At 42.9% G+C, this 25,682-nt stretch overlaps 1 protein-coding gene across 3 annotated transcripts; it reads left to right on the top strand.

Annotated features, from left to right (window-relative positions):
• Positions 1–24,066, top strand: CCDC14 (coiled-coil domain containing 14). Of its 3 annotated transcripts, none has more exons than XM_075933136.2 (13): positions 2–168; positions 5,218–5,273; positions 6,444–6,519; positions 6,828–6,900; positions 6,994–7,134; positions 7,701–7,946; positions 8,060–8,154; positions 9,677–10,262; positions 13,716–13,857; positions 17,336–17,415; positions 20,188–20,406; positions 20,490–20,622; positions 22,848–24,066. In XM_075933136.2, the coding sequence occupies exons 1-13, from the start codon at positions 136–138 to the stop codon at positions 23,797–23,799; spliced, it is 2,832 nt and encodes a 943-aa protein (XP_075789251.2). In that variant the 5' UTR covers positions 2–135; the 3' UTR covers positions 23,800–24,066. The 3 variants fall into 3 exon arrangements, with proteins under 3 accessions (XP_075789250.2, XP_075789251.2, XP_014436347.4); XM_014580861.4 differs by lacking the exon at positions 2–168 and adding an exon at positions 1,010–1,192; XM_075933135.2 differs by lacking the exon at positions 5,218–5,273 and having other exon boundaries at positions 1–168.
• Positions 24,067–25,682: the final 1,616 nt, after the last annotated feature.

The raw sequence follows: 25,682 nt of genomic DNA, 5'->3' as shown, positions 1-25,682 counted from the left end.
AGGGAGGGAGCCGGTAGGGGCGGGGCTGTCGCAGGCGTTGGGCCTGTCCGCCAAGTGGGGCTGGGATTGGCCGCGCGCTTGTGCCCCGGCGGTTGGCGGGCTAGCTCCGCCCCCAGGCTGGGGACAGAGGGAGCTATGGCGAGGCCGGGCACCCTCCGGCATCACAAGGTACCAGAGGTGGGGGCGGGGTACGCGCGCTCTGGGGCGTTCCTCTGTGAGGGGGGGTTGGCCGCCTGGAGCGGCGGTGTGAGGGTCTCTCTGGGGGCCTGGGGCAGGGAGTAAAGAGCGTCCTTTTTCCGGGGCTCCCGGGGCGGGGGGCGGAGCTCTCGGGGGGGGGGTCACTGACTGAGGGGGGTTGGGAGGTGACTGGGCTCCCTGGGGCGGGAAGTGGACTCAAGGGGCGGGGCTTGGGCGGAGAGGTGAGTGGGCTCCCAGGTTAGGGGTGTAAGCCAGTAGCCCCCCCTCCACCTCTATGATAAGGGGGGGGACAGAAGCTGGTGGTGGGAGGAGCTGACTGAAAAGCTGGTTCCCCTGGCCCAGCGCCATCTCTGCAGTGCTACCTGCTTTTCTCCCCCGCCCCCCATCAGAGGCAGCCTGGGAGGGTTTTTTGGGGGGACTGCTCTGGCAGCAGCCCAGCCTGGGCTGCCACAAACAGGCTGCTGGACCCAGCGCGAGCTGGGACTGAGCAGTCCCAGGTTGTGCTGGTCCGGGCCTGCTGCGGTGCTGCATTTTAAAAGTAGTAAGAGCTGGCTGGCTCTTGCTACCTTTAAAATGGTGAGTTGCAGCAGTCCGGAGACGGCATAAGCTGCTTGGTCCTAGCTTGTGCCAGCTCCAGGAGCTCTCTCTCCCCTCCCCCAGCTCTGCAAAGCACCTTCTCTTATCAACCAATCATGTAGTCCAGGGGTTCTCAAACTTTGTGATACCGTGACACCCCCCCCTCTAAGTTGCTCACGACCCCCCCCCCCAGGGGGTCGGGACCCACAGTTTGAGAAACGCGGATGTAGTCTATACAAATTGTATCAACTACACGATTAGCCAAATAACCGCTCCTTGACATCCTTATCCTAGGTCAGGGGTGGGCTCTCCTGGGGATCTCTGAGGGAGGTGACTCACAGTTCGGGGACTCTCTTCAGGAGGACTTGCAGGTAACTGGACTTACAAGTCCGGGGAACTCTCCTCTGCTGGTTACTAGGTATGTTAGATAGCAATTTAATAATTGTGTAACCGCATCCATTTTAGCAGGTACACAATAGTCCCTAGGTGCTGGGTTGGCAGCCTTTGTGCTCTTGGCCCCACTCCTGGGGAGCCCTCTGCCATCCCGTGCGTCTGCCTCTCTATTAAAGGCAGCAGCCCTCTGTCCATGGTGACCCCAGGCCTACTGTGGACAGAGGCTGCTCTGTTGCAGCCTTCCCTGCCTGCTTCCCACTACCTCTTTGGGAGGAAGCAAGGGGGACAGGTGGCTTTGCAGAGCTAACACAGGCAGAGAACTGGAATAAAAGCTGGCTCCCCACATGTATCCATTCCTGCCTTCCACCCCCTAGCCCCAACCTGCAATGATGCCTCTGAGGGAGAGGCAGCAGCATGGTGGTGAGGGGAAGACGGCTCCGTGGGATCTGATCCGCATGGGAAGCCAGCTTGAAAGCTGGCTTTCTGTGTGTACTGGCTGCTGCCTGCCCCTTCCCCTTCTGAACTGCTGCCTCTCTATAAGAGTCACCAGTGCGTGCAGGGGGAGGGAGGGGTACTCTTCAGGATCTGGTTCTTGTGGGGAACCATCTTAAAAGCAAGGGGGAGGGTAGTATGTGTAGTTGATAGGATTAACGAATAAGCCCAGGTTTATTTGTTAATCATGTAGTCTACTACATAGTGGTTACTAAGGACGGGTGGGGTTTTTACTGGGAGCCTAGATGTGGGATGCAGGACTCCCAGGGCCGGACTAAGGGGTGGGCGAGCCGGGCAGCTGCCCGGGCTGCCGCCCGGGCTGCCATCAGGCGCCGCACGCCCGGCTCCCGCAGTGCCCCCCACACCCCTATCCCCGTGGCGCCAACCAGCAGCGCCCTTCCCCCCACGGCCGCAGGACCCTGCATGGTCAGGTGTTGCGCGCTAGCAGCAGTTGCTGGGCCAGGCAGCGCATGCGCTGTGCGCCCCGGTAGCAGACCCTGAGCTGCCCGCCAGCGGCTGGGCAGCACATGTGCCGTGCGCACCGGGGTCAGGCCCGCGCATACACCGTGCACCCCGGGCACCCATGCTCGCTGGCTCCCAAAATGGCTCGGGCCAGCCCTGAGGACTTCCCACATGGGAGTGAATGATAGACTCAGTCTCGCCAAGAATAGGGCTTAGGTGAATCTCTGTGACTCTCCTGGTTGGTGGGGCTGGTGGCAATTCTCCCTCGTGCTCTCCTATGACCATTTGGTTTTATTTCCTCAAAGGCAATTGTCAGCAGCTGCTTAGCTTTATCTTTTGTTGTGGATTCATTCCCAAAATACATTTTACTGTCTTGTGAGTTTTGCAAAGTGTTACAAGAGGACATCTGAAATCTCTTTCCGACTTACTTGCGCTCTCAATCATTTAGATTCTCCCAGGTTTGAAAGTCAGGGGTTGCAATCTGCCTTTTTGTGTCAGTCTTAAGAGGAGAAAATTGCGGGAACAACATTCCCTTGTTCACATCACTAGTTTGCCTACTCATGTCAGGTTTTTGTATCATGCTAAGGATGTTAAAATATGGTTAATTGATTAGTCGATGGAATTTCTATTGACTAGTCAACTAGTCGATAGGCACTTCCGCATTCCTCCTTTGAAATGTACAAGCGCCCCAGCTGAGCCCAGGCTCCCCTCCTGCCCCTTTTAATTGTACGGAGGCAGCAGTTTCAAAGGGGCAGCCGCTGCATAGCTGATCAGCAGTGCAGCTGCTGTCCCTTTGAAATTGCTGCCTCCATGTGATTCAAAGGGGCGACAGGGGAGCCTGGGCTCCCTGTGAACCTGAGATCAGCTGGGGACTCCCCAGATGATCCGGGTCCTGGGGAAATGCTATGGGGAGCCTGGGGTCAGCTGGGGAGTCCACAGCTGACCCTGGGCTCAACAGCAACTGCTCCTTTGAATCGTGCAGAGGTGGCATTTTAAAGGGGCAGCCCGCTGCACAGCTGATCTCGGGATTGACTGTGCAGCTGCTGTCTTGGGGCACTGCCACTTTGAAGTACCCCCTCCCCTTTTGCTGCCTCTATTTTATAGAGGCAGCAAGGGGGGGTGGAATTGACTAGTTGACATTACTATCCGATAAGCAAATGCTTATCAGATAGTTGACTAGTCTTACATCCTTATATCATCCATGAAGAAATGCTGTTGTGTCATTACAATGCTATATGAAATGTGAAAGATGTGAGGGAGATCTCTGAAGATCAAGGATAGTATGAATTTTTGGGATGGACTGCAGCCCTTGTGTACATAACCCATATTTGTGGGCCTGATCCTGCAGTCTTTATGTAAGTACCATCAGTGAGGGTAATGAGATTATTTACATGAGTAAGATACACACCATTAGGGCCTTTGCTTGAAGTGGTTTTCTACTACAGGCAGTCCCCAAGTTACGTGGATCCGACTTATGTCGGATGCGCAGTTACGAACAGGGCCGTCTCCCTGGTCTCCAGCAGACCAGGGAGAGGAAACAAAGCAGCGGAGCACGCGGGCAGCCCAGACGCGTCTGGGCTGTCCGCTGCCCGCGTGTTCCGCGGCTTTGCTCCCCGTCCCTCTGGTCTGCAGACCAGGGAGACGGGGAGCAAAGCAGAGCAAAGCCGCGGAGCCTGAGGGCAGCAGGACAGCCACGGCGCGTCTGGGCTGTCCCGCTGCCCCCGTGCTCCGTGGCTTTGCTCCGGACGCCTGTGGTACAGCAGCTGGGGTGCTGCCGGTTGGTCCCGTAGCGCCGCACTGGGCGCTACTGGACCAACCCGGCAGCACCCCAGCTGCTCTGCCCCAGGTGTCCTGATTCAGCCACTGCTGGTCAGTTTCAGCAGCGGCAGAATCAGGACGCCTGGGGCAGAGCAGCTTGGGTGCTGCTGGGTTGGTCCAGTAGCGCTGAGGAGCGGCGCTACTGGAGCAACCCAGCAGCACCCAAGCTGCTCTGCCCCAGGCGTCCCCAAGTCAGCCGCTGCTGAAACTGACTAGCGCTGACTACAGGAAGCCCGAGGCAGAGTTGCTCTGCCCCGGGCTTCCTGGAATCAGCCGCTGATCAGTTTCAGCAGCAGCTGACTTGGGGACGCCTGGGGTTCTTAAGTTGAATCTGTATGTAAGTCGGAACTGGCGACCAGATTCAGCTGCTGTTGAAACTGATCAGTTTCAGCAGCAGCTGAATCTGGTCGCCAGTTCCGACTTACATACAGATTCAACTTAAGAACAAACCTACAGTCCCTATCTTGTACGTAACCCAGGGACTGCCTGTATTAAATATTTTACCAGCAAATAAATATTTGAGCTATGGCAACAGCTTATTAATTAAGAGCTAGTAAAAACTAGTGCTGTGCATTGAGCTTAAAAACCAGGGAATACCTTTGCAATATATTATAAAGCTCCTGTATCTTAATGCCTCTCAGTCATGCTATATTACATTTTAAGACTGTTACTGATCTGAGTTTGAACTTGTATAAAAGGTGTATAGGATCTTCAATGTATTGATTCAGTACCAATTTGCAGAGAAACATTTTGGAAATCACCAGCACTGCGTTCTGTAGCACTCTGGGTTTTTCATTGACAACTCCCATTCTTAATTAACTTGGCCTGTTTTAGCTTAACATGTGAAATTTGACATATCAATACAAGATAACAAGGCTAGATAGGCTGTAGACCATGACAGTGGTGCTGGAGGAAAGAAGAAGGGCTGTACTGAAATAACTTCATTTCACAAAACAAATCAGTGTGTGCTACATGTAGACCCCAACCCACTATTTTATATGTGGGTAGACTGCTGCATCTGCATAAAGTGTCACTGAAGTCAGTGAAGCTCTATGTACTTAGGAGTCTATCGGTGATTGTAGATTGCAGTCTTGAAGCCATAGTGTGCATTGCTGTGTTCCCCCTTGTTCCTTAGACGTTTGTAAATCAACCTTCCTGCACTTTATTTATTATCTCAGATTTAGCGATCCAATGGTATTTGGTATATTTCTATTATATTGTAAAAATAATTAATTGAAATTAAAACTATTGGTACATTTTTGTGTAATAATTCAACAGGTACTGTCTTCTGGAAGGCTAACAGGAGCAGCTAAGTTAACAAGTGGAAAAAAACAGTAAGAATTTAATAATTAATACTGTCTACCTGTAAGCATTCAAAATAGCTATACAAATTAGGGATGTGAAGGACTAGTTCACAGGATAGTCAACTAGTCACTCCCCCCGCACTTGCTGCTTCTATCATATAGAGGCAGCAAGGTGTGGGGAAATAGGGGAGTACTTCAAAACGGCAGTGCTGCACGGAGCCCTGGGTCAGTTGCTCTGTGCGGTGCTGCCGCTTTGAATGGCGCGGGGAGTCCAGTGTCAGGCTCCGCACGGCATTTCAAAGCGGCAGTCCCTTGTGGAGCCCAGGAGCAGCTGGGGACTCCCCAGCTGATCCCAGGCTTCGTGCGGTGCGGCCGCTTGGAATGCTGTGTGGAGACCGGAATCATCTGGGGACTCAGCTGACCCCGTGCTTCACACAGCACTGCCACTTTGAATGCCGTGGAGTCTGGGATCAGCTGGGGACTCCATCTGACCCCAGGCTCTGCGTGGCACTGCCACTTTGAAATGCCATGGGGATTTGCAGCATTTCAAAGCAGCAGCGCTGCATGGAGCCTGGGGGTCAGCGGGGGAGTTCCCAGCTGACCCCAGGCTTTGGAGCTTTCGCCTTTCAAGTGTAGCAATAGCTCTAATGCTGTTTCTACACTTCAAAGGTGGAGGTGCCCTATCGAATAATCGTATAATCAATGCAAAAATGCATTGACTGTTCGATTAATCAATTACCCGATATTTAACATCCTTAATACAAATCAATAGCCAACAGTTTGTCAACAACTCTTTGCATTTATTAAATCCCAACTGAAAGCTGTTGTAAGGGCAGATCCTGCAGTCTTTAGACAGGCAAAATTTCCATTGAAGTTAGTGGGAGTTTTGCCTGTACTAGAGGGAAGATTAACATGCCTTAGATTTTCATGTTGCATTTAGAGGAAAGTTTAATTAATATTTCCCCCTATCTTATTGAATGCGTATAGTGACTAGTTACATGTAAGCTTGCTGAGTAAGTGCCTAGAGGAACCCTAACATATATGCTTGTGATGTCTGCAGTGGTTGCTTACTTAGCTCATTGCATCATTTGGCTCTGTTTTAAAGTGCAGCACATTGTGTATATAGTTGTTTATTGTTTTAGATCTCAAAGTACAAACCAAATATATTTATAAGAAGTTAACAGGGAATGTCTTTTTCAGGATTGGTTTAAGAAAAGCATGCCATTCAGATGTGGATTCTGGCTATTCTCTCTATTCCACTGACTCTGAGAATCAGGTAATTTGAGATAACTTGTCTCTTATACATGCTAATCAGAAATTAACTAAAATTGCTGAAACCTAAAATCCATTAGATACAACTTCTCAGTTATCAATGTAACAAGTCATTAAATAGGAAACATATAAAAATTATTTAATGGCATGTAAATAAATATATGACTCAAACCCAATTCAGAAATAACTTTGACTCAGACCTGTAAAAACACCTTCCTAATAGGAATTTCTTGACATTATTTAATTACTCTAACTGGTTTTGTTTTACAAGAAGTTAATGCCTGTATTTTGACTGTAACATTATTTCTGCAGGTTGCAACTATACATAATGGGCTTGATCGCTGTGCTGCTTTACTGCAGGATATTTTGCAAAATGAGGCTACAGGTTTTATCTTATTAAATTTTTAATTTAAACTTTAGTTTCTTTAGATATTTTTTAATTTACTTTTTTGAATGACTTTGTTTCATATAACCTTAGGAATGGAGACAGTACATCGAAAACCAGGGAAAGTAACTTCTCTTAAGGCTAATACCAGGCCTGTGTTAGCCAAAGGAAATAGTTCAAAAAAGAAAGGACTGAAGAGAAATGTTCTTCCTGCCCATATTCATAAAGAAATTGGTAATCAATTGTCCTTGATTTGGCTTTTACTTAAAAAAAATGTTTCAATTTTCACTGTTTTATTTCCTAGATAAATATGTGTTCATTACCATCTTACCCTGCAGAATTAATTAATGTGGTTATAAAACTCTGTGATTTATCTTAGCTTTAAACTCTGATTTAATAAAATAAAATTACTTTGGCTTGATTGTTTTGTCGATTTTATTCAAATTAATCAATCCAAAAAGGGGTTGAGGCACTTTGTAGTAAAGCTTATCTTCATGAGAAGATTAGTAGTTTTTATCTAGATGTTGCCTGCACTATAGCTTCTTTAAGCACAGGAATCTGTCTGGAAGTGTATGGCAAGATCAGGAATCCCAGTTGGATTAGAGTTTGTCACTAGATAGAAATTTAAATCTCTAGAGCTCCATATATTAAATTGTATTGCTCTTTCTTACATGGTATTCCTCTTTTTCAGGGGGATACATGTTTATGTAAAGCACATGCTTGATGTCAAGAATATTCATGTAAATATTTGTATTTGTGTAGTGCTAAAAGCAAACTAACTTCAACTTTATTTTCCATAGTGCCAGTAACAAATAGGAAATCAGCCTCTTACAATATACTTGCTGTTGACAAAGATGGAGAACTTTCCAACGCAGTACAAAATCAGCCTGTTAAACCAGATCATGTGCCTATCAATCAACATTCTCCAGTGATGCATCAAAAACTTTGTGAGCATGTGCAAACCCAAATGTCTCTGATAACTGGCCAAGTTGCATCAAGTTGTAATGGAATTCCCACTGCATCTGCTTGCCCTGTTTCAGATCCTGGTTAGTACAAATGTCATTGTATAGTTAGATTCTTTTTGAGGTTTGAGTTTAATTTTTTGTCAAGAAAAAAAAATCTTAATTTAACAGTGTTAGTTTTTGTCTATTTGTTTCAGAATATCAAAATGCTACAGTATTTAATTATCGTTTACCTACCTCCACACCAACTCTGTCACCACAGCAGTCCGCTAATCCTTTATTCAGTCAGTCTGTAAGTACTCTTGAGTTTTAAACTATAAATAAACATTTAAGTTAATGTTGTCATCTTTGTCTTATTCCGTGGCTTTAATTTCTACTGAAATCTATACAGTTTCTTAGCCTTAATAGGAAATGTTTTCAAAGAAACAACTGAGTGCATTTTGTGTGTCATGAAATCTGATGAAAGGACAGATACAGTACTGCTCATTTTTTATGCTGAATTCTGTGAAGTATCTATTTCCTACCCTTTTCTGACAATGACTGATAGTTACTGATTAGTGTAACATCCCAATCTCATTGTGCTCATGGTTGTGTCATTAACCCAAACTTGAATATTTTAACTGGTAATAACCCTAGTGATAGTGTAAAACCCATTTTTCTCAAATATTAAAATGCAGCTTTAACACATCAAACCATATCCTTATCTATTTCAAGATACACTATTAAAAAATAACAACAAAGCATACCCCCTCCTGCAGTTTTGGGAAGTGTGGAAGGAGGGTTTACGTTGGTGGCATCTGGAACCTGACTATAGGGACACTGTTCCATATCTAATGTGATCTTCGATCAGTACTCTATGGGATATCATCTCATTTGGCAGACATTTGGAACTGGGGGAAGTTTGTATTTCCTAGAACTACAAAACCACTAAGTAATATTAATTGTCAGAAATGTGCTCACTGCCTTCTTACACCTTGTTTATAGCATTTAGCACATACAAACACACTGAAATTGAATTATCATGTGAAGAAAACAGAATCCTTTTGTCCTTCTGAAACTCACATACCTTTTTGGGTGTGGTATACTATCCCATTTGTAACTCCAACAGATCCCGATCATCTGTAGGTGGAACTAAATCTGGGACCTCTATAGCTTAGTATAGAAGTCTCTACTGTATGAGATAAAAGCCAGTTGGTTGGTAGCTAATGGTAGGCCTATACTAAGGTACAAAGTCAAACTAAGATATGCAACTCCAGCTACATGAATAATGTAGCCAGACTCGACGTACCTTAATTTGAATTTCCGCAACGTCCCATTTTCGGAAGGTCAATGGGAGAAACTTTCCCGATAACTTCCCTTCTCACAACTTTGTGGAATTTCAGAGTCAATAGGGGCACGATCAATTTAGCAGGTCCTTTAGCGGACCCTCTAAATCGAACTGCAGAAGATCAATCTTCTCAGCATCATTCTCCCATATTCAGAATGTGTGAGGAGTATACATCCCCAATATATAAAGATAAAAATTTCAATTTAGTTCTGTTACTGAATTATATTTAATATTTAAGATAACACCAGCTAATCTTATTAGTTATCCTAACTTGTTTGCCTTTTAACTATTGCTGTATAAACATATAAACCCTGTAGCCTGATTAGATTTGAGTACTATTTTAACTTCTTTTTAAAAAATTACAACAGTGAGCAAAACCACATTAAATGAGATTGCTTTCAAAATTTTGAAAGCAATCTCAATGCTGCATCTAAGTGTCATGAAAATACAAATAATAATTTAATATATATATATGTTCTCTGTTTAGGGTGTTCCTGCTCAAAGTTACAATCAGTGTGCATCTCAAGCAGGAAGAGCTGTGTTTTTCCCAGTAGTTTCTGCTTCAGCTTGTATTTCTTCACAGGCACAGTCTGTCACGACTGGTTCTCATACGACACCCTGTGTACCACTAGTTGTGCCAAATAATTCTACAGTATCTGCATTTCTTCCAGCATCTTATGGTAGAGAGATGATTTCAAACCAAGGAAATAATGAGCAACGAGTAAAGGAAGCAGACTTGATAAGATGTGTACAAGCTCACCTGGCTCTTTTAGAACCACATGAAGCAGAGAGTGAGAGGGCTGGTGAGAAGTACCAAAAGTTTGATCCAGCACAGTCTAAGGTATCGGATACCAAAGAAGAAGAAACTGCTGAGGACCATAAAGAGGGTACTACCAGCAGTGAAGAGGAGGACTGGAATGCAGTTGATACGGCACCAGTGAGGGAGACGAGCTGTCAGACAAGTTTTGACGACAAAATTCTAAAGCCTAAAAAAGCAAGCCCAGAAAAAACAACCCAGAAAGTTAAAACATTAAAATATCTTTTGGGAGAGCTCAAGGCACTGTCAGACCAAGGTAAAAATGTTTTTATCAGCACAGTAGAATTTATATCACAAATGCTATGCTACATGGATGCACATTCTTTAAAATCCATAATATACTATTGTGATAAACATTAAATGTATACCCCAACTTAAATGTATACCCCAAATTAAAAAAACATAGCAAGAGACTTAAAAAAGAGTCACCGTGGCTTAACCACCATGGAAAAGAAGCAGTGAGGGACAAAAAGGTATCTTTTAAGAAGTGGAAGTCCAATCCTAGTGAGATAAATAGAAAGGAACATAAACACTGTCAAATCAAATGTAAAAATGTAATAAGAAAAGCAAAAAAGATTTTGAGGAATAGCTAGCCAAAAACTCAAAAAGAAATAAAATGTTGAAGTACATTAGAAGCAGAAAGCCTGCTAAAAAACCTGTGGGTCCCCTAGATGATCGAGCTATAAAAGGAGCAATCAAGGACGATAAAGCCATTGCGGAGAAACTAAATGATTTCTCCGCTTCAGTCTTCCCGGCTGAGGACATTGGGGAGATTCCCAAATCTGCACCGTCCTTTGGGGGTGATGAATCTGAGGAACTGTCCCGGATTGAAGTGTCATTAGAGGAGGTTGTGGAACAAATAGAAAAACTTAATGTTAACAAATCTCTGGGACGGGATGGCAGTCATCCAAGGGTTCTAAAAGAACTCAAATGGGAAATTGCTAAGCTATTATCTGTGGTTTGTAACCTATCCTTTAAATCGGCTTCTGTACCTAATGACTGGAAGGTAGCCAACGTGACACCAATATTTAAAAAGGGCTCTAGAGGCGATCCTGGCAATTACAGACCGGTAAGTCTAACTTCAATACCGGCCAAATTAGTCGAAACAATAGTAAAGAATAAAATTGTGAAGCATGTAGAAGAACATAATTTGTTGGACAAAAGTCAACATGGTTTTTGTAAAGGGAAATCCTGTTTTACTAATCTATTGGAGTTCTTTGAAGGGGTTAACAAACATGCGGACAAGGGGGATCCAGTAGATATAGTATACTTGGATTTTCAGAAAGCCTTTGACAAGGTCCCTCACCAAAGGCTCTTGTGTAAATTACATGGCCATGGGATAAGAGGGAAGATCCTTTCTTGGATTGAGACCTGGTTAAAAGACAGGAAACAAAGGGTAGGAATAAATGGTAAATTTTCAGATTGGAGAGGGGTAACTAGTGGTGTCCCCCAATGGTCAATCCTGGGACTGATCCTTTTCAACTTATTCATAAATGATCTGGAGAAAGGGGTAAGCAGTGAGGTAGTAAAGTTTGCAGATGATACCAAACTGTTTAGGATAGTCAAGACAGAAGCAGACTGTGAGGGACTCCAAGAAGATCTCACCAAACTGAGTGATTGGGCAACAAAATGGCAAATGAAATTTCATGTGGATAAGTGTAAAGTAATGCACACCAGGAAAAATAATCCCAACTACACGTACAATATGATGGGGGGCTAATTTGACTACAACAAATCAGGAAGGAGATCTTGGAGTTATCGTGGACAGTTCTCTGAAACTTCCACACAGTGTGCAGCGGGGGTCAAAAAGGCAAATAAGATGCTAGGAATTATTAAGAAAGGGATAGAAAATAAGACCCAGAATATCTTACTGCCCCTGTATAAAACTATGGTACGCCCACATCTTGAATACTGTGTACAGATGTGGTCTCCTCACCTCAAAAAAGATATTTTGGCCTTGGAAAGGGTTCAGAAAAGGGCAACTAAAATGATTAGGGGTTTGGAATGGCTCCCATATGAGGAGAGGTTAAAGCAACTGGGACTTTTCAGTTTAGAAAAGAGGAGACTGAGGAGGGGATATGATAGAGGTATATAAAATCATGAGTGGTTTGGAGAGGGCCGATAAAGAAAAGTTATTTATTAGTTCCCTAAATAGAAGAACTAGAGGACACCAAATGAAATTAATGGGTAGCAGGTTTAAAACTAATAAAAGAAAGTTCTTCTTCACACAGCGTGTAGTCAACCTGTGGAACTCCTTGCCAGAGGAGGCTGTGAAGGCTAGGAGTATAACAGAGTTTAAAGAGAAGCTAGATAATTTCATGGAGCTTAGGTCCATAAAAGGCTATTAGCTAGGGGATAAAATGGTGTCCTTGGCCTCTGTTTGTCAGAGGCTGGAGAGGGGTGATAGGAAACAAATCGCTTGATCACTGTCTTCGGTCCACCCTCTCTGGGGCATCTGGTGCTGGCCACTGTCGGCAGACAGGATACTGGGCTAGATGGACCTTTGGTCTGACCCAGTACAGCCGTTCTTATGGAAACATTCAATTAATCTTCCTTCAGATCAAAACATACAGCTCTATTAAAAAGAATATTACAAATTGTAATTTTGTAACATCTGATTTATAATAATTTATCTGAGATCTTAACATTGCCATAGCTATTAGTAAAGGTAGTATTTTCATTCTGCATACTGTCTGTGGGAAAGCTCTGCTTTTACACTTCCAATAAGAGGTGACTAGGAATCATGCGGAAAGATTCTGAAGGATTTCCCTTTAGAGATCAGTTGGAAAGATGGTGGCTTTGATTTAATGATCTAAACCAATGGCTCTCGACTTTTCTAGATTAACTATACCCCTTATACGAGTCTGATTTGTCTTGCATATCACAATTTACACTTCACTTAAACTACCTGCTTACAAAATCAGACATAGAAGTACAAAAATATGTCGCTGCATTATTACTAAAAATTGCTTACTTTTTCATTTTTACTATATAATTATAAAATACATTAATTTGGATATAAATATTGTATTTGCATTTCATTATATAGTAAAAAGAGCACTATAAACAAATCATTGTCTATATTAAATTTCAGTTTATACTAACTTCACAAGGGCCTGGTTTATATTGGACAAGGCAGGTCAATTTAAGGTGTGCAATTCCAGCTACACAAAATGCATGGCTGGAGTCGGCTTACCTTAAACCGAGCTGTGGTGGCACCAACACAGTGGAAGGCTGATGGAAGCACACTCTCCTGTTGGCTTCCCTTACTCTGCAAAACAAGGATTACCAGATGCTGGCGGGGACTTCTCTCAGCATTCAATTTACAGGTCTACTCTAGACCGGCTAAATTGAATGCTAGAAGATCGACCTCTGGAGGGCCAATATTCTCCCTATTGTAGATGTCCCATAGTACTTTTTATTTAGCTTGTAAAACTAGGCAAATGTGTAGATGAGTTGATGAACGCCCAGAAAACCTCGGTGTACTGCCAACGGTACGTGTACACTTTGTTGAGAACCGCTGATTTAGACTATATTTCCACACACTCAACTATAGTAATTTAAGAAGTGCAAATAAAGAGGGGTAATTTAAACATGAAATGCCCTGCACATATCTTAAAATTAATAGAATTTATGTCCAGTCATATCCTAAATTGCTTAGTGTGTATAAGTATATGAATGCAGCTTTTTTTGTTTAATGTTTTTGTAGATGATTCTGAAATATTAAGGCTAATACATGAGGTAGAAGACTGTGTTTCATTACTACCAGCCATAGTTGGAAGTACTAATGTACAAGCTGAAATAGCACTTGCTATACAACCTCTCAGAAGTGAAAATGCCCATTTGCGTAGGTCAGTAAACTTTCAACAAGTAAGCAACTTATTCCAAAAATATGTATGATGCTAGCTAACTTGCATATTGTAGTATTGTTACAATATGTAATTTTGATTATATTTTTGTTTACATTGTGTTCACATGTAGGGGTTTTCTTTATACAGTAAAACTCCAATTGTCCAGCATCCAGTGGTCCTGCCCTCCTGATAGTCCAGCACCAATTGGAATCCGGAAGTGCTTTGGCCAGCCGGACAATTGGAGCTGCTCTGCCCCCGGCTTCCCCAAGTCTGCTGCTGCTGAAACTTACCAGTGGCTGACTTAGGGAAGCCGGGGGCAGAGCAGCTGGCGTGCTGCTGTGTAGGCTAATCTCATGTATTAGCCTGCTGTGTAGACATGCTCTTAGTTGAAACACAGAACAGTCAGGTGTTCTGCCTCTGCCATTGACTTGCTCTGTGACTTTAGGTAAATAACTTAACCTAATTTTTTAAGGTTTACAGGATCTTTCGAAATGGGGCATTTCTGTTGAACAATCCCCATCTTGACCACATTTTTTTTCGAAAAGCGGCTTTTTGAGGGGAAAAAGCTGCAAGTGCTATTATGTTAATGAAGCGCGGGAAATTCAAATCCCGGCTTCATTTACAATTTCGATACATCTAATTTACATTCCTTTTTCACCTGCAGAGATTGGGTATCACCAGCTCGGTAAAAGGTCAGAGAACCCTCTGCAGCCCTGCTGTCATGGCCATGCTCTTTCATTCCATGGCGTCAGAGCTACACAGAAATCCCTGTGCTGTTGCAAAACAGGTGACATCCAATTCCTGAAAGTGCAGGGAAGGCTTTGGTCCTGGTAGGGCAGAGCAGAGACCTCCACCCAAGACTGCAAGAAACAGGAAGAGGCTGAGCGACTGGCAGCAGGAGAAGCTACCTGTTGCTGAATGGCTTCCTCTCTGTCTGGAACAATTCAGTGGCAGGGTGGCTTCCTTGGCAGCCAAGGGTTCATCTTCCTTGGGGCTCTAGCTGGGTGTTTCTGCGCTGCCAGACAGAACTGTGAGTCTTTTCCACACTTTGTATCTGCCAGGGATCAGAGGTCACCAGACATTCGCAGAGCCCTAATAGACCCATGTACCAGCTGGGAGTGCCAGAGATCTGACAGAAGCGACAAGGAGTCCTGTAGCACCTTATAGACTAACAGATGTATTGGAGCATAAGTTTCGTGGGCAAAGACCCACTTCGTCAAATGCATGTAGTGGAAATACATCGGCCAAACTGGACAGTCCCTACGTAAAGGAATAAATGGACACAAATCAGATATTAGGAATGGCAATATACAAAAAGCAGTAGGAGAACACTTCAATCTCCCTGGACACACAGTAGCAGATTTAAAGGTAGCCATCCTGCAGCAAAAAAACTTCAAGACCAGACTTCAGAGAGAAAGTGCTGAGCTACAGTTCATCTGCAAATTTGACACCACCAGTTTAGGATTAAACAAAGACTATGAATGGCTATCCAAGTACAAAAGCAGTTTCTCTTCTCTTGGTGTTCACACCTCCACATCAGCTCCCTGACTGAATTAACCTTGTTATCTCTAGCTTTATTCTGGCCTGCATATTTATACCTGCCTTTGGAAATTTCCACTACATGCATCTGACAAAGTGGGTCTTTCCCCACAAAAGCTTATGTTCCAATACATCTGTTAGTCCAGTGGTCCCCAACCATTTGGGGTTGCCGGGCGCCAGGGGGCGTGGCCGTTTGCCCACCGGGCGCCCGGGGGCAGGGCCCCCCCATAGCTGCATTCCCAGGGCCGGGCGCCCCCCCCCCCCCATAGCCGCATTCCCAGGGCCGGCGCTCTCCCCTCAAGCGCCGCGCGCCTGGCGCTCGCTCTCTCCCCCGAGCACTGCGCGCCCGGGGGCTGGCGCTCTCCAAGTGCTGCACACCCTGGCGCACCCTGCAAGCGCCGCGCGCCCGGGGCTGGCATTGGCTCACCCCTCCCCCCCCAAGCACCGCACACCCGGGGCCTGCGCTCCCCCCATGGGCCGTGTGCCCAGAGCACAGGCGGTCAATCCGCGGCGCCCCCAGGGGCCGGCGCTCGCCATGCGCCCGGGGCCGGCTCCGGCACCGTGCATGCGCCATGTGCCCGGGGCCAGGCCAGCCCTGAGCACTTGGCAGGCGCAGACAAATACCCCTGCGGGTGCCATGGCGCCCGCGGGCACCGTGTTGGGGACCTCTGTGTTAGTCTATAAGGTGCTACAGGACTCCTTGTCGCTTTTGCAGATCCAGACTAACACAGCTACCCCTCTGACAGTGGATTTGCAGAGGGTTTTCTGCATAGTCATATAGCCAAGACTACCAAATCCCTGAAACCATAAGATGCAGGGAAGAAGGCAGACCAGGCAATGCAAAGCAGAGACCCTTGCCCAGCACTGTGAGGAGGAGGAGGAATTCCCAGCTGCAGGGAAGACCTCTCTCATGGTGAATGGTATCTGGCTGGGACATAGCCATTCAGTAGCAGGCTTGCCTTTTCTGGGAGGCTTGTCCTACTCCTGGCAGTCTTGACAGGGATCTCTGTGCTGTCTCCCATGCACCTTGCACCAGTTAACTTACACTATGCTGTTGTGCAGGGAGCGCTCTGCAGCTCTTCTGCCAGTGCTGCCCCAACTTCACCCTTAGACCACCTTATTTTCCAGTAAAAATAAATTCAAAATCTCTAAAAATTTATATTAACTATCAAAATTAGAGGGGAAAAAACCTTTAGTTTTGCCACATCTAACTGTCACAGCTCTGCTACATGTTTTTGTCCATGTGAAAGCATAGTGACTGTAAATTCACCTATCTCCAGAGAAAACATATGGGATATAATAACTTTTAAATATTACCTTTCTGAAACAATGTTTTTGTTCTTTACATTAGTATGTGACTTGCCTCATAAAACAGTTTCTTATTAATCGATCTCTAACCTGAACAGATTACAAGGGTCCTAGATAGTGCTTTTCAAAAGTATGTGGAAACCCATTTCAAGAACAAGCAGGAAGTATTCTTTTTTCGTGTGTATATTTTTTTCCATTTGAAACATATTGCCGTCTTTCCCCAACACTAAGCTTTTTCCTTTAAGTACCAGTGGATATTCCATCTTTAAATTGCAAATCCCAAGTAATTAGCATGAATAGGTCTTTAGACAGTCTGTTCTGAAATGCAGAAAGGATCTCTTTCCCGGTACATCCTTAATGTGAAAGTAGAAACTCCTTTCCTCTGAGTCAAAATGGAGTGAACTTATGATTTTTCAGGAGAGTTCATTCAACTAAAGAAAGATGGAAATGCAGACTTTGATAACATGGATTATTAAAACTTTAACATCCAAAATAAAAAACATTGGTGGTGGTTCTATTCTCATTAAATTAGCAAACTTTCATATATAAACCAGTTTTGATATTCAGGGGTTTTTTTAAGCTTATTTTGTATTTGGACTTCTTCCATTTATGCTTTATCATTCACATTTAGGAGACTAAGAATATTGAACCAGCAACTCCGGGAGCGAGAGAGAGCAGAAAAGGAAACCAGCCTCGATTGCAACTTTGAATGCAAGTACTGGTATATTGCAAGTGATAGTGTAGGAAATGGAGGAAAAGTAGAAAACCAGTTTTCCTCTGTCTTCTTTTGGAAGAACTCTGCAAAAAATCTGCACTTTATCATTAGGTGACAAGTACAGCTTATCTGTTGTAATTTATTGTGGCAGTGGGTAATGTTGCCATGACACCAACCTAAAAATATTTTACTAATTTGGGGAGAAGGGAAGAAAATACCACTTTGCAAAAATATATATGCAAATTCAGTACTAGTACTCAATGTACAAGTACAGAATTAAATAACTAATTTATTGCCTGTTTAAAATATAAAAACTGCATTCCACATTTTATCACTGTGATGATAGGGACTTATCTTGACAGGCCTGAAGTTTTAGGTCCCTGTCTTGTACTGTGCTGTGTGCAAATACATTGAGGTCTGTCAGGCTCTATATAGATGTACTCTTGTTCATGTCACTGCAGCATCAGGGCCTTAGATATCACTGTGAGCAATACCAAGTCTTGTGGTCGCTTTTTAAAGAGAAAATTAATCCTTAAATATTTTATTTTAGGTAGCAGTGTCAGCTGACGGTCAGGGCAGTGTGTGTGTGTGTGTGTATGCTTCCGAGAAAAGGTTTAACGTCCGTGTCTTTACTGCTAGGACTGGGGTCCCATCGCAGAGGGTAGCCAGCAGGCCAAAAGACACCCAAGCAGACCTGTCACCTGGGAGTTACACAAATCTAAACGCTTAAGCTCTTCTTATACCTGTCTTTTATGACCGGCTGAAGTTCTTTTAAATTGTGCTTGGTTCTATTACAGCAACTGAAGGAGTCAGGTTAAAGCTTAAACAGTGACAGGTTTATTAAAAGACTTATAAAAGCATATGGTTACAATGGCTATTGCTCTCTAACTGTTAAATACAGATTTTAAAAATAGTTAAAGAAAATAAAGATAGAAAATAGAAATAATGGTACTAAGTGACAGCTTAATCTTTAAAGAGCTCTAAGTCTATGTGTACACTTAAGACAAAGGACCACATCCAGGTACAATTTTTACCCTTTTCTGTGCCTCTCGACTCCAGCGTGTCAGGCCAGGGCTGGTCTCTCAATTCCTAGGAAAGACGAATACGAGGTGAGCATCCCCTTGGAACCTTGGGAGATCAAACACCTAACCTGACCAGCAGATAGATGGTAGATTGACACTTAAAGTAAATGTGCTGCTGGACCCATCTTTATACCCCTGGGGGCCTCTATCCTCTTTCTTATCTAAGAGGCCAAATTGTACTGGTCCGTTTTGTGGCGCCAGTTCTTACAAGCAAGTTGCAAGTTAATTTACACTTGCAAGAGAGAACTAAATTGTGAGTACTAGACATTTTTTTACTGGGCGAGAGATTCCTCCCCCCGCGGATGGCTGTGAGTTCGTATCAATGTGGGTTAAGTCAAGGACACTCCTTGGCAGCCTCTTGGTCAGCAATTGGCGTATCTCTGTTTACAGCCATTCACGGTCACAGCAGCCTGGGCCTTCTGTTCTGTGTGCCCTGCATGCTCCAGGCAAGCAAAAATGGATGTTACAGGGGGGGTTCCTGTCTGGCTACAGTCAGCATGTAGTTGACTACACAATTAAGTGACAAGCCTGGGCTTATTGGATATTCCTGTCGGCTGCACGCATTCTTCCCCACCCCACTCCTGCCTCTGTCTCAGAAGCAGTGGGGAGGGGGGCAGGCGGGAGCTGATACACATGGAGAGCTGGCTTTTAAGCCAGCTCTGCAGAGCCCCTTGCCCCCTCCTTGCTGCCTCCCACAGAGGCTGGGGGAGGTACAGAGCAGTCTGTCCACAGCAGGGGTGTGAACGGCTAGTCGTTCTTTATCCCCCATCTGCCTATCAGAAAGAGTCAGCAAGGGGGGGATGCTTCAGAGCAGAAGTGCCACATGGAGCGCGGTGTCAGCTGGGGACTCAGAGGTCCCAGCTGACCCTGAGCTCCATGCGGCACTGCAATTCTGCACTTCCCTGGGGCTGTTGCTACATTTCAAAGGTAGAGGTGTCCTTGTCAGCTAATGGAAATTTAACAGAGGCTGCTCCATGGGATGCTGGCAGGGCCTCTGTCTGTGGGGATCTTGGGCCCTGTATCAAAGGCAGCAACATGAGGTGACAGTTGGAAGTCAGTCTGCAGAGAGAGCCGGCTTTTAAACTGGGTCCCCTCGCAGACTGGCTCCCACCTGCCACCCCGTGCTTCTGCCTCTGATAGAGGCAGCAGTGCAGGATGGCAGAGGACTCCCAGGATGAGGCCTTGAGTTCTCTAGATCCTGGCTGTGCCACTGGGGACTATTGAATAATCATGTAACAATATTTTGTGCAATTACACGATTATTCAATTACATGGTATCTAACATCCCTAGTTGTAGGTAGCTTGTCATAGGATATATGAGACAACATTTTTCATTAATGAAAATAGTTATATTCTTTTGGGGGTAGGTGCAGATACATCAATTGTGACATTCTTGTGATTCCAGTAAAGGATAATAGGACTTCAGTATTTAGATCTAATAGAAATCTTTCTAAATACACCATTTAGTTACATATTTTCTGTTTTATAGTGGAAGATAATTCTCTCTACACTTGATATACTGTATGATAATATGCACAGAACAATTCTGATTTTAACGAGTTACTCTTAGTTACTCTGTCACTCTTAATTTCTAAGAATTTGTATTATGACTTTAATAGTTAACATTATGTTTCTTTTGGGCATAGAAACAAGATTGAAAAAACTGCTATTTTTCTGTTCCTATAGTAGTTTCTCTACAATCCCTGAATATAACACTCCAGAGTCAACTCAAAGAATCTTTAAAGGGCCTTGAATCACTGCACAATAAAAATGAAGAGCTCCTTAAAGTAATAGAAAACCAGAAGGAAGAAAATAAAGAGTTTGCAAAACTTATCCAGGAGAAAGATAGAGAGATTCTTGAAAACAAACAGCAGCATGACATTGAAACTACAAAACTCAAAATTGGTGTGTGTTTTGAACTGACTTAATTTTTTTCACTTGGTGTTTTTGCACTTTAAAAAAGACTAAAATTGTGCTTGGCATTTTAGAAGTGGATGAGGCATTGGCAAATGTGAAGAGCTCCCAGTTTAAGCTGGAAGCCTCAGAAAAAGAAAATCAGATCTTGGGCATAACATTACGTCAACGTGATGCAGAAGTGAACAGACTGCATGAATTGACTCGGTAATATAGGCCACACTGTTTTTCTTTACATTTCTTATTATATTTATTTCTTATTTTGAATTATTGAAACAATGTTGAAATAATTGTGCAGCCTTTCCCTGTATTTTCTTTGTGTTAGGTTGTAAGATCTTTAGGTCTAGACCCTCTCTGAGTGGTCTTGTTTATTTGGATTTGTATGCTGTCGAAAGAATCAGGGACCAGAGCAATCCTAACACCGTACAATCAGAGACAAACAGTACACCCTCCTTCCTCCTGACAGCTTATGATACAGGGGTCAAAGTAAACAAATAGACAAAATAAACAGGGGAGAGAGGTTATGTCAGGATGATAGAACAATAAAACTAATAATTTAGCAAACAGACACGTTTTTACTTCCATCTTTCTAAGGTATGCGATAGTTAAAAAGTTATTTCTATACATGTCAGGTAGGTCAAATTCCACATGCTGTACACATGGCTGCTTACTGGGGGGATACAGTGACCTTGTTTGTATCACTAGCACTAGCTACCCAGGTGTAATCCTTCCTTTTCATATTTGTTCATTTTTTTAATTGTATCCTTTGGTATATATGGTTGTGACTACTTTCTTCCACTATTTGATCTGAGGAAGTGGGTCTGGCCCACGAAAGCTCATCATCTAATAAACCATCTTGTTAGTCTTTAAAGTGCTACATAGTCCTGTATTTTGCTAATCCTTCCCTAGGAGCTTGCAGAGTTGGGAATTAGTTCTGCAGCCTTTTTGAAGAGAAGACAGTTTCCCTTTTCTTGGTGAAAAGATCAGGAATCTTTCTGAGAAGAACCTTGGAGGTCCTCTCCCTTTTGGACCTGCAATTGGTTTTCCTGTGGGAAGAAGCAATTTTTCTATCAACTATGAGTTCATGATGGCAAGGATTGAGGCTTCATAATCTTTTGGACATGTAGATTTTTGTTAATCTGATAATGGATTTCTAGTTACATGACTTGTTTATATTTAACTTATATGCAGTACAAATTTTATCCTTCTGCTTTGTCCAAAATTCAGAATTAGCCCCCCCTCCCCATAGTATATATTAGTGTATATACAACTTACATATATTCCTGTAACTATACTAACTGCTAACCACTAGAGGGTGATAGCCATTTTACATGTCATCAGCTGAGCCTTCATTTGTCTTGACAGAGGAAGCAAAAAATGAAAAACTGTAATTTACCCTTGTGTATTCCTTTATTTAAATATTTCCTTAAGCATAATGTGCACATTACATTCAAAAGCAAGCCTCATATTTTAACACAAACTTTGAAAATCAAAGGCCTGGAAGGGATCACAAGAGCTCATCTAAACTAGTCCTCAGTAATTATGGTAGGAGTAAGTATTATGTAGGCCAAAATCAATGATACTGCATCTTCTAGTTACTTTATAACTTTTGTTCTCAAAGTCTTTTAAGTGTTTCTTAAGGTGAGAACTTTACTGCTTGCTGTTTTTTAATAATTTCAAAGGTATATTTCATTGAAGTAAAGAATGATACTCAATAGAGCTTGAGTAGTTTACAATTTGTATTGATTTTTGTGCTTTCTTGCGGAATATTAATTAGATTTTAATAGGGATGTAAGCGACTAGTCAACTACCCAATAAGCATAGGCTTATTGAGTAGTTGAGTGAGTACTCAACTAGTCACTTCCACCACACCCTTCCACCTCCGCTCTTCTCTGTATCAGAAGCAGCAAACGGGGGCAGAAGCCAGTGCTGGGGGGGAGGGGAGGGGCTTAGGGTTAAAAGCTGAAGCGGGTGCTGGGAGTGGGAGCTGGCTTAAAAGCTGATTCCCCCCAGCACTGTCTCTGCTGTGTGGGGGAGGGGCTCTGCATTTTACATGTAGTAGGAGCTTGTACTAAATTTAAAGTACAGAGCTGCAGCAATCCTGGGGGTGGCACGAGCAGGGTTTAAACATTAGGGTCAGCTTCTGGGAGTGGTGCAAGCTGGGCCTGAACACCCCTGGAACTGCTGCAGTTCTGCACTTTAAATGTAGTGAGAAGCCAGCAGGCTCTTCTTATATTTAAAGTGCAGAGCTGCAGATGGTGTGACTCCTTCCCCTCATTAACTAATTGAATAGTCAATGGAAATTCCATTGACTACTAGATTAATTAACTGATACTTAACATTCCTAGTTTAACATTATTGCAATCTAAATATTAAATATGGTATATGGAAAGTCACACATAATGAATGACCTAATTAATTACTCTTAACAGAACCTTGCAGAACAGCATGACCAAGCTTCTCTCTGACCTTACTGTAGACAATGTTAGACATAGACCTGAAAAAGGTCTTACAAAATCTCTTCTAGAAGACCATGAAAAACAGCTGAATCCCAACCCTTTTCCAGTGAGTACTTCTATAATGAGTTACCTTAAAAATTTAGAAAGTGATCAGATTTTGACAACTGGAGAATTAGAAATGCTGGGTCTACCCTGTGAAAAGTTTGTTGCTGAAGGAGCTCATAAAAAAAGTACTCTCTTAGAGGAAAAAACAGTTCAAAGAATTTTTCCCACCCTGTCAAAGCAAGATACAGAAACAATTAGTGATTCTGGGACTCTAATTGAAGAACACAAACTGGATGAGACCATTTATATTCCATTGACTAGCAGTGCCTCTAAGAAACAGCCATCAATATCGGAAAGAAATACATGTGCACAACACCAGGTTAGTATGACTTCCAAGAAGATGGACTACAGCTGTGGACTTTCTGACTCTCAGAAGCAGAATGAATTTGGGATGTTGGAGAATGAAAAGACTTTTGATAAATTCAGCAGTGGCTACAATTTGAGAAACACAGTAGAAAATACATCTGAAACCACAGGGAAGAAAACTGAGCTGGCAGGAGATAAGCTCCTAGTGAGGCCAAAAGTAATAATTGGAACTGCTGAACATTTTATAGACAAATCAGAGACCCCTCAATCTGATACATATCTTTATACTCACATACCACATCAGAATGAGAATATTCAGAAAAAAGGTACTGAAATATCCAATTCTAGTTTCTGTACTTTTGACTGTATGTCAGGAAAATCTGAATGGAGCATCTCTTCCTTCTCAACATTTACTTCACGAGATGAAGAGGACTTTAAAAATGGTCTAGCAGCCTTGGATGCCAACATAGCTAGATTACAGAGGACTTTACAGACTGGCATTATGAAACAATGAGCAAGGAAACTGTTTAAGACAATTGTTAGGGCTTTTTAGTATTTTAATATGATGTATAGTTTTTAGAATGTCAATATTTGTACTTTGTATAAAATGGCTGATTGCTAACAGTTAAATTATGACTACAACTTATTTTCTTGGTTCAAGAATTAAGGTGCTGTTTTCCTTAAGAACTATTTATTCCTCACAGGGGAAGAGTTTTTGAAGCTCAGCATCTTAAAGGAATAAAGTTTCATACTATAAGCAATAAAGACTTTTTCTATTAAATAGGGGACGAAACATTTATTTGGTTTCAATATACTTTTCAAAGGAAGTAAAGATTTTTATCTATATATAAATTAATGTCTCATCAAGCCCTAAAAGATGACTGTCAAAAAGTGACCTTTACTTTTGTGGGAAATGTAATCACAATTTCATTAAAAAAATGACTAGTATATTCTGTGTTATCTACTAGTGAGCAAATCTAATAAAGTAGAAAGTTAGTAGGAAGAATATGCCATCTCATAATTGGTAATTATGATCAGCACGGAATGTACTTTGCTATTCTCTTCATAAAATAGAGTTTTGAAATTCTGCTTTGTTGTAGCAGCATGAACTGTACAGTGAATCAGAGCAGAATTTGTTCCAAAACCTTCATTAGGTAACTGCAGATTTTTGCTAAAAGCCTATCTCTTGGATTTTCAGAAATGACCTTATTCAAACAACATGACTACAATGAACATTTTAAAAGTAATCCATGTCACTTTAGACCAATTCTTTAGACTAGCAATATATTCTGTCTTCATGGTATCGAACACATTTCGATATTGCCTAGTTTGTTTTAATCATATTTGTGGTTTACAGAAGTACAATACATGTTTTGGGTATATATGGAAACAAATGAGTACAAGCAGTTTAAAAAAACCTACACACTCTTTAGTATAAACAAAGTTATCCCTTTCCCACTGATGTGATAAATTGCAGCTTAATTATTGTGGCTCATAAGCATGAAATCGCTTATCTTCAACAGTCATTCTAACAGGTGGAATATTGGTTGATCAATTATAATAAGCAAAACCTACTAGAGAGGCTGGTGTAGTCTCTGATTAAAATTATAGTATAAAATTGCTGGGGCAATGAGATCAGCACTAACCGAGCTAAGTTAAAACAGTAAATTTGCTTGCTATATAGGCAGTTCAGATGAGGTGGTGGACAGTTCAAGTAATTGATCAAGCATTGACATTAACAGCAGGATGTTAGAAGTTTGTAAGACTAGAAATAAGTTTGTGACTCATTGCAACTTAGCTTCTACTAGAGTAGTTTGTTTCTAAAAGCAGGGACATGAAGTTTAGAGGTGTTGTGGATGGGAGAAAGTTGAGCTGAAAATGGATGTACTCCTGGCATTAAATAATGATGCCTTCATCTACAGTTAGTGTGAGTAACTTACCCTAAAAAGTTTCTTAAATTTGTACTAAAACAATACACTTGTCAGTGATAATAAAGAACTGTGATACAAATACTGTTTCCCTCCCTTTTTCCCCCTTAAGCATAGACTTTAAGGTCAGAAGGGACCATTATGATCATCTAGTCTGACCCCCTGCACAGTGCAGGCCACAGAATCTCACCCACTCCTCCCAGAATAATCCTCTCACCTATATCTCAGATATTAAAGCCTTCAAATACTTTGAAGACCCCAAGATGCAGAGAATCCTCCATTTGTGATCTGTACCCCATGCTACAGAGGAAGGTGAAAAACCTCCAGGGCCTCTGCCAATCTACCCTGGAGGAAAATTCCTTCCCGACCCCAAATATGGTGATCAGCTAAACCCTGAGCATGTGGGCAAGACTCATCAGCCAGACACCCAGAAAGTTCTCTATAGTAACTCCTATCATCCCTCCATTGA

Source organism: Pelodiscus sinensis, chromosome 7, assembly GCF_052426305.1.
Source record: "Pelodiscus sinensis isolate ZL-2025 chromosome 7, ASM5242630v1, whole genome shotgun sequence".
In the NCBI taxonomy this organism is placed as follows: Eukaryota; Metazoa; Chordata; order Testudines; family Trionychidae; genus Pelodiscus; species Pelodiscus sinensis.
The sequence above is the reverse complement of the archived record's forward strand: the minus strand, read 5'-3'. Positions and strand labels throughout refer to the sequence as shown.

Excerpts from the sequence above, each read along its gene's own strand:
- CCDC14 (XM_075933136.2), top strand. The coding sequence starts at position 136 with ATGGCGAGGCCGGGCACCCTCCGGCATCACAAG. Across the intron at positions 10,263-13,715 it reads CAAGGCACTGTCAGACCAAG|ATGATTCTGAAATATTAAGG; the intron begins GTAAAAATGTTT and ends ATGTTTTTGTAG. Across the intron at positions 17,416-20,187 it reads CCTCGATTGCAACTTTGAAT|TAGTTTCTCTACAATCCCTG; the intron begins GCAAGTACTGGT and ends CTGTTCCTATAG.